The sequence below is a fragment of the Aquarana catesbeiana genome, linkage group LG11 (genome assembly GCF_042186555.1).
Source record: "Aquarana catesbeiana isolate 2022-GZ linkage group LG11, ASM4218655v1, whole genome shotgun sequence".
Classification (NCBI taxonomy): domain Eukaryota; kingdom Metazoa; phylum Chordata; class Amphibia; order Anura; family Ranidae; genus Aquarana; species Aquarana catesbeiana.
In genome coordinates, this window is record NC_133334.1 from 41,295,149 (window position 1) to 41,309,531 (window position 14,383).

At 45.1% G+C, this 14,383-nt stretch overlaps 1 protein-coding gene across 1 annotated transcript in view; it reads left to right on the forward strand.

The window, feature by feature from the left end:
• The window catches only part of NAT10 (N-acetyltransferase 10), a 79,802-nt gene that overhangs the window by 498 nt on the left and 64,921 nt on the right, over positions 1-14,383 (forward strand). The window contains exons 2-3 of the mRNA XM_073604208.1: positions 3,277-3,398; positions 7,362-7,453. Of these exons, the coding sequence (XP_073460309.1) occupies positions 3,291-3,398; positions 7,362-7,453 (200 nt within the window). The 5' untranslated portion in view covers positions 3,277-3,290. The remainder of the gene's footprint in view (positions 1-3,276; positions 3,399-7,361; positions 7,454-14,383) is intronic.

Below are 14,383 nucleotides of genomic sequence, written 5' to 3' on the forward strand. Positions count from 1 at the left end.
CTGTACACAATTTTTTTGTTCTTTTTTCCCCACAAATAGAACTTTCTTTTGGTGGTATTTGATCACCTCTGCGTTTTTTTTTTGTTTTTTTTTTGCGCTATAAACAAAAAACATTTTGAAAAATAAAACCAACATTTTTTTTACTTTCTGCTATAAAACATCCAATAAAAAAAAAAAAAAAAAAAAATTTCTTTATCAATTTAGGTCAATATGTATTCTTCTACATATTTTTGGTAAAAAAAAAAATTGCAATAAGCGTATATTTATTGGTTTGCGCAAAAGTTATAGTGTCTACAAACTGGCCACCCCCATCAAATCATTCTTTGCAGCTATTACCTTTTTGTACCACCACCCCCTTCCTTTAGAATGTAAGCTCTACGAGCCGGGCCCTCCTGTACCTTTTGTATTGAACTGTACTGTAATTGTTTTGTCCCCCTTATACATTGTAAAGCGCTGCGTAAACTGTTGGCGCTATATAAATCTTGTATAATAATAACTATGGGATATTTTTTTTAATGGAATTTTATTCATTTTTTTTTTTTTTTTTTTTTACTAGTAATGGCGGTGATCAACGATTTTATAGTGGGACTGCGATATTGCGGCGGACAAATCAGAGAGTAACTGACACTTTGAGGGGACCAGTGACACCAATACAGTGATTAGTGCTACAAATAGGCACTGTCACTGTACCAATGGCACTGGCAGGGCATAGGGCAAACATCTAGGGTGATCAAAGGGTTACACGTGTGCCTAACCAGTGTTTGTGTGCACTATGTGTGCTGCTTTTACTAGAGGAAGAGATGGATTCTAGTCCCTGCTTTGCAGGAACACAAAAAGAAAAAAAAACTCTTTGCGCTTTCTATAGTTCCCTCTGTTATACAACATTAAGCTGGGGATAACAGAGGGAACTATAGAAAGTGGATGTCATTTATAAAAATATGCTGTATAATACCTTATTTACAAGTGTCGCTCTGCACTCACGTGACTTCCCACCGGTCTTCTCTCCTTGTCCCGGCTGAAGTCAGCGGGGGATACCCAGCACCTCTCCCTGCACCTCTCCTATCAGATCGGGAGAGGAGACCAGCGGGCAGTCACGTGAATGCAGAGCGCCGCTCATAAAAAAAGGTATTATACAGCATATTTTGATAAATGACATCCACTGGGGAGCTTAATGTAATTTAATAGAGGGAACTATAAAAAGGGGAAAAAAGTGGCTTAAAGCGGAGTTCCACACAAAAATGGAACTTCCGCTTTTCTGAACCCTCCCCCCCTCTGGTGTCACATTTGGCACCTTTCAGGGGGGAGGGGGGTGCAGATACCTGTCTAAGACAGGTATTTGCACCCACTTCCGGCATAGACTCCCATGGGAGTCTACGCCACTTCCCGTCCCTCCGCGCTGTCTGCTGGGAACACACAGCTCCCAGGAGAGAGCGGGGACCACTAGGGACGCGCAGCACGACTCGCGCATGCGCAGTAGGGAGCCGGGAAGTGAAGCCGCAACGCTTCACTTCCTGATTCCCTCACCTAGGATGGCGGCGGCAGCTGCCGAGAACCGAGCGGATCCTCGGCGTCCCCTGCCGACATCGCTGGACCCTGGGACAGGTAAGTGGTCATGTATTAAAAGTCAGCAGCTGCAGTATTTGTAGCTGCTGGCTTTTAATATTTTTTTTTTTTTTTGGCGGTGTGGGTGAACCCCCGCTTTAACAACCACTTTAAAGCGGAGTTCCACCCAGAAATGGAACTTCCGCTGATCCAGTCGTCCCCCCCCCCCCCCGGTGTCACATTTGGCACCTTTCAGGGGGGAGGGGGGAGCATAAACCTTTCTAATCCCAGGTTTTAGCTCCCACTTCCAGCAAAAGACCGGCACAGTATCCGTGCCGAACTACGCATGTCCGGCCCCCTCCCCCCCACGTGTCTTCTGGGAAACACACAGGTCCCAGAAGACAGCAGGGACCATTCAGAACGCGCAGCACAACTCGTGCATGCGCAGTAGGGAATGCACTTTCTGATTCCCTTACCGAAGATGCCGGCGCCTCCACCCGAGAGCCGAGGGACGGGTCGGCTTCGGGTGAGGACATCGCGGGCGCCCTGGACAGTTAAGTGTCCTTATTTTAAAAGTCAGCAGCTGCAGTATTTGTAGCTGCTGACTTTTATTTTTTTTTTTTTTAGCCGGAACTCCGCGTTAAGTACGAAAGTGCAAAACCCAAATCAGTTAATTTTTTTCATGCCCGTGTACAGTTGAGGAATTTTTCCATTAACTTCTTGTCCCCAAAACATAGCAGGAAGTTGCAGTTGGAGGGGATTTCCCTTTTTTAGACAGGCGTTTTACCTTTGGGAAGTTTTCCCTCACCTCTTATTCTCAGGACAAGTCTAAAATGTCCCCCCTCTCATTCCTTCTTGGAGGCAATACCAGTACAAATAGAGTGAATCCCCCCCACTGGGGAGACACAGGCAGCAATAAAAGCTCTGTGGGGGCTGTTCATAAAATAAATTTGCTCAAGCATTCGCACAGCGGTCACGAGTAATCCCTGTAATATGTCTATTTCCTTCGATCATTGGCTCCATCTAGTGGCCACAATGTTGGATTTTCCTGAAATACCTCAAACATATAAGCGGTTCTGTGCAAACAGTGGCTGTGCCGGCCATTGATTTGTACAAAATACAGATGTGACAGCTGCTTCTTGTCACACAGAGTGTTTAGAACTGCTGGCAAGGATCTACACCCGTGTGTGGCTGTGTGAATGTAGCCTTAGAAGCTGTTTTACAATGTTTTATATACGAAGGATGTGCGCAACCTCTCCCAAGCCTGTCTGAAAAAGTCATAGGTAGGTTTAAAACCACAACCCCTAATGACCAGCGGGGCCCCTCAGGAACAAGTGTTCTGGTTCATTGAAAAAGCACATGAGCAGTGTGCCTCCATTGGTTTTGAAGCCAGAAAAGAAGGGAGTGGGTCACCTAGGAGTTTCTTTTTAGGCAGGCTTGGGTGAGGCCACGAATGGCCCTACAGGTATGATATTGAAAAGCAGCCCCTTCCTGAAAACATGAGCAGGCAGCTTTATTGTAAAGGTGAACTAACCCTTTAAGACGAGTAGATGAGTTGTTGCTTTGCTGATCTCCCTGACAAATTATATGTAAAGATCAGGTGCCACAAACAGAAGTGGCCAGGGGCCCCATCAAAATTTTGCTATGGGCCCCATGATCAGTATACTTTGGGTGGGTGTGATGTGACATAGTTTGCTTTTTACAAGACTAACATGACACATTGGCTCCCTCCAGATTAATCAATCACAATGCAGAGGAAGAAGATTGATAATCGGATCCGGGTCCAGATCGAGAACGGAGTCGCTGAGAAGCACAGAAGTTTCTTTGTGATTGTGGGGGACCATGGGAAGGATCAGGTAATGGCGCTCAGTTTTATAATCAGTAATGTGATCTGATGTAATTTGGGTTGTATGTCTGCTGCTCATTATACACAGCAAAACAGAATGAACTGAATTTATATCGCCTCCTTTGGATCTGCTAAATTGTAAAAAAATGAAATACAAAGGTTCTTTCCATTAGGGGTCGACAGATTATCGGGGCCGATTATTCACATTTTTCAAATTATCGGTCAGAAAAGTACCAATATTGGTCAGACCTCCTCCCCCTGTCCCTGCAGTCTCTGCCAGTCTCTGCCAGCAGTGCGGCGGGCAGAAGAGAGATGACATCATCTCTTGCTGCCCACCTCACATCACAGCTGTTCCTCCCCTACAGCAGAGGATGCTTGTGACAGAGCCGCAGCCGCGGGCGAGCAGATAGATAGTTACGTCATCTTTCACTACCCATCTGCACGTGGAAGTTTACCTGCTTAGATGCCACTGGGGAAAGCTGACAGAAGTAGTGTCAAGTTGCATCTGGGTGGCAGGAGCCGGTGACATACTGCATCTGGGTGGCAAGTGACACGCTACATCTGGTGGCAGGAGACGTTGATGTACAGAATATCAGCACCTAGTAACGACTATGGGCCTGTAAGGCAGCTGAACAATCGGTATCGGCCCTGAAAAAAATGATATCGATCGACCCCCCCCCCTATTTTCCACCCAGAGCCAACATTTAAGACACACTGGGGTTGATTTACAAAAACTGGAGAGCATAAAATCTGGTGCAGCTCTACATAGAAACCAATCAGCTTCCAGTTTTTTTTTTTTTTTGTCAAAGCTTGATTGAACAATCTGAAGTTGGAAGCTGATTGGCTACCATGCAGAGCTTTTGCACTCCAGTTTCAGTAAAGCAAAGGAGTTGTAAAGTCTCATGGCTTTTCACCTTAATGTATTTATGCATTAAGGTGAAAAACCTTTTGTGCTGCAGCTGCCCCCCTCTTTCTTAGCTGAACCTGATCGTTGCAGCGGCGAGCACGAGCCCAGCAGCTTCAGCCGCTGTCTCGGGTCCTCATTGGATAGATTGATAGCAGCAGGAGCCATTGGCTGCTGCTGCTGTAAATCAAATCCAGTGACACAGGATCCGGGGGCTGTGATGTCGTCATGGAGGAGTGGAAGAGGACTCCAGTGACAACCTGTGAAGCTCTGGTGAAGTCCATGCCCAAGAGGGTTAAGGCAGTGCTGGAAAATAATGGTGACCACGCAAAATATTGACACTTTGGGCTCAATTTGGACATTTTCACTTAGGGGTGTACTCACTTTTGTTGCCAGCGGTTTAGAAATTAATAGCTGTGTGTTGAGTTATTTTGAGGGGACAGCAAATTTACACTGTTATACAAGCTGTACACTCACTACTTTACATTGTAGCAAAGTGTCATTTCTTCAGTGTTGTCACATGAAAAGATAGAATAAAATATTTACAAAAACGTGAGGGGTGTACTCACTATTGTGAGATACTGTAGTTTGATGTGCAGATACTGCCTGCGCTGACATGCACAGACAGCCCCAGGGGACAACACAGGAGCTGCTGTCAATCATTTCCCTTGGAGGAGGAGCAGAGGTATGTTTTATGAGTTTTCCCCTCAGGCTGCTTGTGTGTGTCTGTACAGGAGGGTCCTCAGCTCAAAGATAAGTTCACCTTTGGGAACACGTGACATGTTCCCACTGCTGTAGCCATTCCCTGACCTGCCACTTCTAGTGACAGCGAGCCGGGGTTCTTCTCCTCACACTCGCTGTCACGATTAAAGGAAAAAAAAAAAAAAACACGTTGGGTGCAGGGCTCAGCCCACCCGACCGCATCATTCATTTACAGAGTTCTGCAAATGTGCGCACTACAAATACCAACAGCCTTTGCAATTGTCGGCTTGTAGTTCTCAATGAACTGCCAAGGCGCTGTTGAGCACTCTAGATAGCTCCTTGTCTCTTCCTGTCAGTGTGTAAATACCTGCCTGTACAAGTTACGAGCAGACAGCTTACACTGACAGTCTGCAGGAGTCGTGCATTGCACCCATGATCTGCCGATCACTGATGAAATGCTTTTCAGGCTCCTAGTAATAAAAATAATAATTACACTTTTTTTTTACCTGGAAGATGACGCACATTTATTTAATTTTTTTTTTTACAAAGGTGAACTTATCCTTTCAGCAACATTTTATGAAATACAATGGACACATTTGCACCGGCTCTATGCATGAAGGGATGTGTAATACAAATGATTGTAAATTATGTTATTAGTGCGCAGTCCCCAACAGGAAGTTTGGGGAAGTAGTGTGCCGGAAGCAAATAAGTGTGCGTTTTCAAAGTGGTTATAAGAGAGTCATTCTCCATGCTGTAATCAACTATTGGATGCTGATGTGTTGGGGGATAAAAAAGCTTTAGAACCACTTTAATCAGAGATATCAAGTGTATCTATTGTGACAGATTACCAACAAGGCATCTGGACCCCCCCAGTGCCTACATACTTCAGGCACAATTTTTTTTTTTTTTTTTTTAAATTTTGGATAGAGTGTAGATGGATTATAACACCTGTCTTGTTTTTATTGCTGTCTGTGTCCCCTGTTAGGATGATTCACCCTCACCATTTGTCTTGGGGACTGTTATCACTGAGAGTGAAACTGAAAGAAAAATTGGGTTGTCGCCTGAATAGGAATAGAGATGAAATCTTATAATGGGGACACTACTTCTGGTGACCACCAAGGATTCTTTCTTTTTGGAGAGATTTCCCCTCACTTCCTGTTTTGGCTATAGGACAGGAAGTAAAGGGGAATCTCCCCAATGGAACACCTTTTGTGCAGTTGGTTTTGCACAGAGTAGCCCAGATCTTCCACTTCTCGGGTCCCTCTTTGCTGCTCCTGGCCCCTCCCTCCTGTCGAGTGCCCCCACATCATGGAGCTTGCTATAGGGGCACCCGAGCTCCGTATGTCCATTCAGACACGGAGCCCCAACCTGGCCCCGCCCCCTCGTTCCCCTGATTGGCTAACTGACTTTGACAGCCGCAGAAGCCAAAAGCGCTGCTGCTGTGTCTCAGACAATCAGGAGGAGAGTCTCAGAAGGCTAAGACAACCGTGGACATTGCAGGAGATAGATGGAGCTCGGGTAAGTAATTAGGGGATGCTGGGGAGGCTGCTACACACACAAAAGGTTTTTTTATCTTGATGCGTGGAATGCATTAAAAAAAACCTTCTGCTTTACAACTCCTTTAATCGCAGCACTGGTAATGCTGCTTAGACAACCCATTTAGCATTGTTGTAAGTACAGGTTGCCTGCAAGTGTTGAGTCATTTATCAGGTTTGAATGGGGTCTCTTTTACATTTTAGTTTTTGCTATAGTGTAGATTTTTTTTTATATACAGTATATTGGTTTTCTTCAGTGACTCCAGTGTCTGCACTTGACCTGTCCTCCAGAATGGCCTGCTGTGCCCCTTATAATGCTGACTGAGGGGAGAGATATGTGGCGATCTGACTATGAGAGAACAATAACTTTTTTTATTTTCTTGTTGAATGGGACGGAGACATGAAAAGGTTTTAAAGCGGAGATCTGCATTTTTTAAATGTATTTTTATTTTTAGTGTGGCCTGGATGCTGAACAGAAACATGTATATAGAAATCTCGCCCATAGAAGAGGACTGGGTAGTATGTTGGGGGACCCAGCAAGAACCAAGCCCTGCCTAACTGCACTTGGCACAATATGGCAGAGTCACCATTGCTGACGTTTGAAGTTTGTGTCTTCACTGCTTGCTGAGCCACTAATCTGAGACTCCAGTAGCCAGAGTGGTTCCCTGTAATAAATCAGTATGTGTAACACTAGCCTGCCGCAGATTCATGAATTCCTATTGGATGCTGAGGACTACTGCCCTATGCAAGTCATCTTTGATTTGTGTGTGTATTGTATGGTATATGCAGATTGCCTTCTGTGAATGTAAAGTAACCATGTCCCTCTCCACAGGTGGTCATTCTCCATCACATGCTCTCCAAAGCTGCAGTCAGAGCTCGGCCCTCTGTACTCTGGTGTTACAAGAAAGAGCTGGGCTTCAGCAGGTAATATGTCCAAAAATCAGCTTCCATGGATCTCTCTCTGCTCCGGTTCCACTTTTTTTGCACTTATTAAATCTGACCTCTAGCCTTCCCTTCAGTCACAGTTGTACCGGCTGCTCTCCTGAAATTGCTTATTCTTATTTCACTGCACACTGTGAGCTTCTCACTGGGTCTAGGATAAGGTAGAATAAAATTTAGCTTTGAGGGCTTGTTCACACTTGTGCAGTAGAAAAATGCCGGTCTCCACAAGGCTCACAGGGGGTTAATTACATAAACTTGGAGAGTGCAAAATTCAGTGCAGCTCTGCATAGAAACCAATCGGCTTCCAGGTTTTATTGAACAAGCTGAAGTTAGAAGCTGATTGACCACCATGCACAGCTGCACCAGATTTTGCACTCTCCAATTTTAGTAAATCAACCCCACAGAAAACCATTGTTCACACTGGAATGCAGGTAGCAGTTGCAGAGTGAGAGAAAAACTCACCCAAGCTCTACCGCTGTATAGTTGGTGTGTAGAGTAATAATAAACAAAAATGTTGCCGCGCTAATCCTGAATAAATTAGCTAGATTAACTTAAGGTGGTGTGACAAATATAGGGAGTGTGTGGTCACAGATATGGTGACACTATAGCAGTGATACCGACTAACGTGTATCAATCTCCACTCATATGGCAATAGCTCTGAGTGGTGGAATGTTCATCACCCGTGGTGACGGCAATTAATACATATCTCTCATTATATCCATATGAAAATATCAATCATGTAAAAAGTGTCACTAATAAATAACTCTCAACATGCCCCAAAAAAATATCAAAAATATATAAAGTGTTGAAACAGTGCAACATACAATCTAAAGTGACTTTTAGTACATAGTAGCATGCACCGCTTAAAGTGACATTGTGCAACAGTGCAATGACATTTTTTAAAACAATATTAGAAAATCCAAAAATTAGCAAGTGCTAAAGTATGAAAACTATTAGGTATAGTGTGACTGTAACGTCCTGACATGTAGCAGTAGTAACAGTACAATGTGTTTTCAGCAAAAAACCAAAATCTTTCTCGTGACAGCAACGTCCTGACATGCAACAGTCGCAGTGCAGTAGTAACAGTACAGTGTGTTTCAGCAAAAAGAAAAAATCTTTCTTGTGGCAGCAGCGTCCTGGCATGCAACAGTCGCAGTGCAGTGCTCACGAAAACTCACACAGTGCCCATCTTCGTGTTTTAAACACACAAGAAAGAAGTGGCCCCTTACCTTGGGGTAATAGGGCAAAACGCATATGACCTTAAATCTTTAGGGGGATCCTCCTATGGGTGTAGAGCGTTGTCTTCCCAGTCTTAATTGCACGAGGTAATACCCTCAGTGGAATAAGGGGACAGAAAACATAGGGAGTCCCAATAGCGTGATACCGTTTTAACCAATAGCTTTTTTTCAATAAAACAAGAGTACTCACATTAACAGCATAAAAACGATCATATCTCCAAACGAGCGGCGAGCTCGTATACCTCTCTTAGCATGTAAAGCCTGTCCCGTCCCTACGCGTGACGTCACACCACATGTGACTTCATAAGGGGATGATGTCACGTGTGGTGTGACGTCACGCGTAGGGACGAGACAGGCTTTACATGCTAAGAGAGGTATACGAGCTCGCCGCTCGTTTGGAGATATGATCGTTTTTATGCTGTTAATGTGAGTACTCTTGTTTTATTGAATAAAAGCTATTGGTTAAAATGGTATCACGCTATTGGGACTCCCTATGTTTTCTGTCCCCTTATTCCACTGAGGGTATTACCTCGTGCAATTAAGACTGGGAAGACAACGCTCTACACCCATAGGAGGATCCCCCTAAAGATTTAAGGTCATATGCGTTTTGCCCTATTACCCCAAGGTAAGGGGCCACTTCTTTCTTGTGTGTTTAAAACACGAAGATGGGCACTGTGTGAGTTTTCGCGAGCACTGCACTGCGACTGTTGCATGCCAGGATGCTGCTGCCACAAGAAAGATTTTTTCTTTTTGCTGAAACATACTGTACTGTTACTACTGCACTGCGACTGTCGCATGTCAGGACGTTGCTGTCACGAAAAAGATTTTGTTTTTTTGCTGAAACACATTGTACTGTTACTACTGCTACATGTCAGGACGTTACAGTCACACTATACCTAATAGTTTTCATACTTTAGCACTTGCTAATTTTTGGATTTTCTAATATTGTTTTAAAAAATGTCATTGCACTGTTGCACAATGTCACTTTAAGCGGTGCATGCTACTATGTACTAAAAGTCACTTTAGATTGTATGTTGCACTATTTCGACACTTTATATATTTTTGATATTTTTTTTTGGGCATGTTGAGATTTATTTATTTATTGATTAGTGACACTTTTTACATGATTGATATTTCCATATGGTTATAATGAGATATATGTATTAATTGCCGTCACCACGGGTGCTGAACATTCCACCACTCAGAGCTATTGCCATATGAGTGGAGATTGATACACGTTAGTCGGTATCACTGCTATAGTGTCACCATATCTGTGACCACACACTCCCTATATTTGTCACACCACCTTAAGTTAATTTAGATAATTTATCCAGGATTAGCGCGGCACCATTTTTGTTTATTATTACTTATCCACAGGGTTTGGGCTGTACCTGATTCGGTGCAGGCAGCTTTTCCTATCTGTGTTCTGTTCAGTGTACCAGTGTACCAGATAGCGTGGGAATAATGATATATAATTTTGGTGTGTAGAGTAGTCGGTGCTCTGGCTAATTAAAACTCACAAAAGATCCATAGAAAGTACAGGCCGGCAACTTAACAGCTTCTCCATAGAAAATATTTATTTATTTCCATATTTTTTAGATTTTTGCAAGGAAATACATTGTACAATTAGAACTGTACGTCGTGCAACGACGTCAAAGTGTTTTAACAAGGTATAGATATACTTTAACAGGATGTGAATAGTTTGTTCGCAGTATACATATGAAACAATTTATGAACAAGTTTCAATTATCCTAAAAAGGGGAAAGAGAAATTTTTCACGTTATTATCATTAGTAGCCCTCTACCCTGGTGTGGCACCCCAATTGGGATCCTTAGTGCCACCCCAGCGCAGAGCGCCGGTGTACAACTTTTATAAAACTGAGTACGTCTTAAAGTTATTAAGCAGAACCTTTGTGAGATAACGTTAGGAGAGAGTACAGTATTGCTCGGTCAAGAAATAGTATTATTTCACCAGGTGATCATATGGGGGATGCAGTATCAGTCCAGTCTTTCCAGGGTTGCCAGTAAGTGTGTGTTTATGTTGTGTGGCCCGTGTGGGCTACTGATGTGATCTCGTAGCTGAAGTGTAGGGCAACTATGTGCACTACTTGGGTTAGTGTAGGTTGATTGTCCGACTTCCATTGTCTAGTCAGGTTGAGTCTCGCTGCCAGGAGTATGTGTGTAGTGACATGTCTGAAGGAGAAGGGAATGTCTTCAATAGTTAGGTTTAGGATTGTTAGTGCAGGTGAGGGTATGGTTTTGATTCGGGTTATCGTCGATATTAGTCGGAAGACCTTTTCCCAATAGATTCGAAGGGAGGGGCATGACCAGAAAACATGGAGCATGTCTCCTGTGGATGATTTACATCTCCAACAGGCATTGGGGGTTCTGGGATTAAAGGTTGACAGTTTGGCTGGAGTTAGATACCAACGTAAGGAAATTTTTTGCATGAGCTCCCAGAGGGCCGCACATTTGGTGGCTTTGTAGACAGTTTTAAGTGCTTGCTGCCATTGGGATTCTGTGTATATGCAGGCTAAATCTTTTTCCCATTTATGATGTTCAGTTGTTTTGGAGAAGGTCTGTTTCTTTCTCGAACATCACGGGACACAGAGCCACAGTAATTACTGATGGGTTATATAGGTATCACTGGTGATTGGACACTGGCACACCCTATCAGGAAGTTCAACCCCCTATAGAATCCCTCCCCCTTGCAGGGATACCTCAGTTTTTACGCCAGTGTCTTAGGTGATGGACATGTAAAGATGTCCTGTGCTGAGCTCCAAAGGGAATATCCTAAGATCCTATACTGGGGCAAGCCAGGCGAACCGGATCCATTCAAAGTGTCTTTTCATGGCCGAATTGAATGGTACCCGGGCCTCGTGTCCGAAGAAACGAGGTTTTACCCGTAATGCTTCTCTTTTTAGAGAGCTGGACCCCGCAGATCAGAAAATGGCTTTAAACTTCCTAATTTCTGGCGAGGTGCTTTACGGTCCCAGAACTGTTGGATCCCCCTACTGATGGGGGCCCCAGTCTCTGACGGTTTTTTCAAACGGAGCCCACCGTGAGAGGTGAAGATTGGGTCTGTGTAAACAGCACCCTGCAGCTGGATAAGGTAAGAGGAGATTCCACAGAATTTTTGAGTTCTAGTGGCTTTTCTCCTTTAAGGTAAATGCATGCTATGCCTATTGTGACCACCAGGGGCTGCCAAGAGCACAAACCTACACATGCTGACTGACTGTCTCAGGTGTTCAGTGCTGATTATGTCCCAGCATCTCAAAGCAGGCTGCAAGCAGGTAAGGTGGAAAGGGGGATTTCTCATGTTTTGAATGTTCCCCCCAGGCTAGAGAGGGGCCACAGGGGTCTAGAAAGTGGTTATACCACCCGGGCTCTGCGGCCTAATGGCCACCATCTCTGAAGATAGCCGTTCAGGCAGATCTTGTTACCAGCCTCCCCCCCCCCCCCCCCATCCCCAGCCTTTTCTCCAGAAGCATGACAGGAGAGTCGGCAGTGCAGGAAGCGCTCGTTTTTTTCAAACCTCGAGGGGGGGCGGTAGAGGAGGGGGCGGGACGTCAGCACAGAGTGTTTAGACTCCCACTCAGGCCAGCTGCAGGCTATTAGAGGCACTCTGTACAGGTGCACTCAGCCTTCTGAGAGACACAGAGCTGACGGTCGCATGTAAGGTGGGACACAGGCATTCTCCTAGGCAGCATTTACTGAAGTAACACCAGACTGAGCATTGGGTAGCAAGGCTTTTAGCCAGACTACATCGCTCAGCGGGCAGTGTTCATTTGTATACCTCACACCTTGTTGCTTTGCACTATGGGTAGAAGAGGTTCAAGCACCCCAGGAACCAGAGACACTAGGGGATCTCGTTCAGGTTCTATGGGCCCCCTGTCGGCAGCATCCTCCCCCCCTAAAGATGGGCCAGGGACGGCTAGCCAGGGAGAGCCATCGGGGTCAGGGGCTACACCTGCTTCTGGCACTTCAGCCCCTGTATATATTACACAAGAGGTTTTTTCCTCAACCATTAATGGTCTAGAGGAAAGATTAATGGCCGTGATTACGTCTTCACTCAGTGGAAGAAAACGCACTAGGCTTTCCTCTGTTCCCCAAGACCCTCAGACAGAGGAGCTCTGGGATAAAGGAGATGAATCCCTTTCAGAGGATCGGGATGGGATGGATGATTCCTCTTCGGAGGATTCAGGTGGAGAGGGACCCTCTGCGACTTCCCAAGAGGAGAAAGTCTTAGTGCAGATCCTTACTGGATTGGTCCGCTCCACATTTAAGTTGCCCATACCTGAAACTGCTAAAGAATCCTCTTCTGCTTTGGGGTCACTGAAACCTTTCCAAGCAGCACATGCTTTTCCTGTTCATACTTTACTTGAAAAGCTTATTTATTCTGAGTGGGATCACCCAGACAAACGTTTTTTTCCGCCGAGAAAGTTTTCAACACTTTATCCGATGGAAGAAAAGTTTATTAAAATGTGGGGAATACCGGCTATTGATGCCGCCATTTCCTCCGTAAATAATAGCCTGACTTGTCCTGTAGACAATGCTCAGATGCTCAGGGATCCTGTAGATAAAAGGATGGAATCCCTATTGAAGGATGTTTTCTCCTTAGCAGGATCAGTGGCCCAACCTGCAGTAGCAGCGATTGGAGTCTGTCAATACTTAAGAGACCATGTTAAGCAGGTCATCAAAGTATTACCTGAACAGCAGGCCCAGGGGTTTGCTAACCTTCCAGCGGCCTTATGCTTTGTGGTTGACGCCATTAGAGATTCTATGGTGCAAACCTCCCGTCTTTCACTGGGGTTGGTGCATATACGTAGAATCCTATGGTTGAAAAATTGGTCAGCCGAAGCACCATGTAAGAAGCTACTGGCTGGGTTTCCATTTCGTGGTGCAAGGTTGTTTGGAGAGGACTTGGATAACTATATCAAGAGAATCTCTTGTGGGAAAAGCACTCTCTTACCTGTCAAGAAGAAGAGTAAGCGTCCCTCTTTCAAACGGACTCTTTCCCCAGCGCCGGGGGCTTCAGCCTCCAGGCAGTCTCGACGGCCGCCTCCATCGGGGTCCAGAGACAAGAGTCAACCCCAGGGACAAAAGAAGTCCTGGGGAAAGAAGCCTACTAGGCAAAACACTAAGACCTCTGCATGAGGGGGCGCCCCCGCTCACTCGAGTGGGGGGAAGACTGCGACAGTTCTCAGAGCTCTGGCACGAGGACTTCCAGGACAGATGGGTAGTCTCCACGGTAACCTTAGGGTACAAGCTGGAGTTTCAGGAATTCCCTTCTCCTCGGTTCCTTAGATCAAATGTTCCCAGAGACCCAGAGAAGAAGCAGTCGCTCCTTCTAGCGTTAGAGCGACTTTTGTCGCAGGAGGTCATTATGATAGTTCCCGCAAAGGACCAGGGATTGGGCTTCTATTCCAACCTTTTTACGGTCCAAAAGCCAAATGGGGATGTCAGGCCCATTTTGGACTTAAGGGATCTGAACCGATTCCTAAGGATTCAATCCTTCCGCATGGAATCAATTCGAACAGTAGTTCCCACCCTGCAGGGAGGAGAATTTCTGGCATCAATAGACATCAGAGATGCATATCTGCATGTGCCCATTTTTCTTGCTCATCAGAAGTTTCTGCGCTTCAAGGTAGGAGGGCGCCATTTCCAGTTTGTGG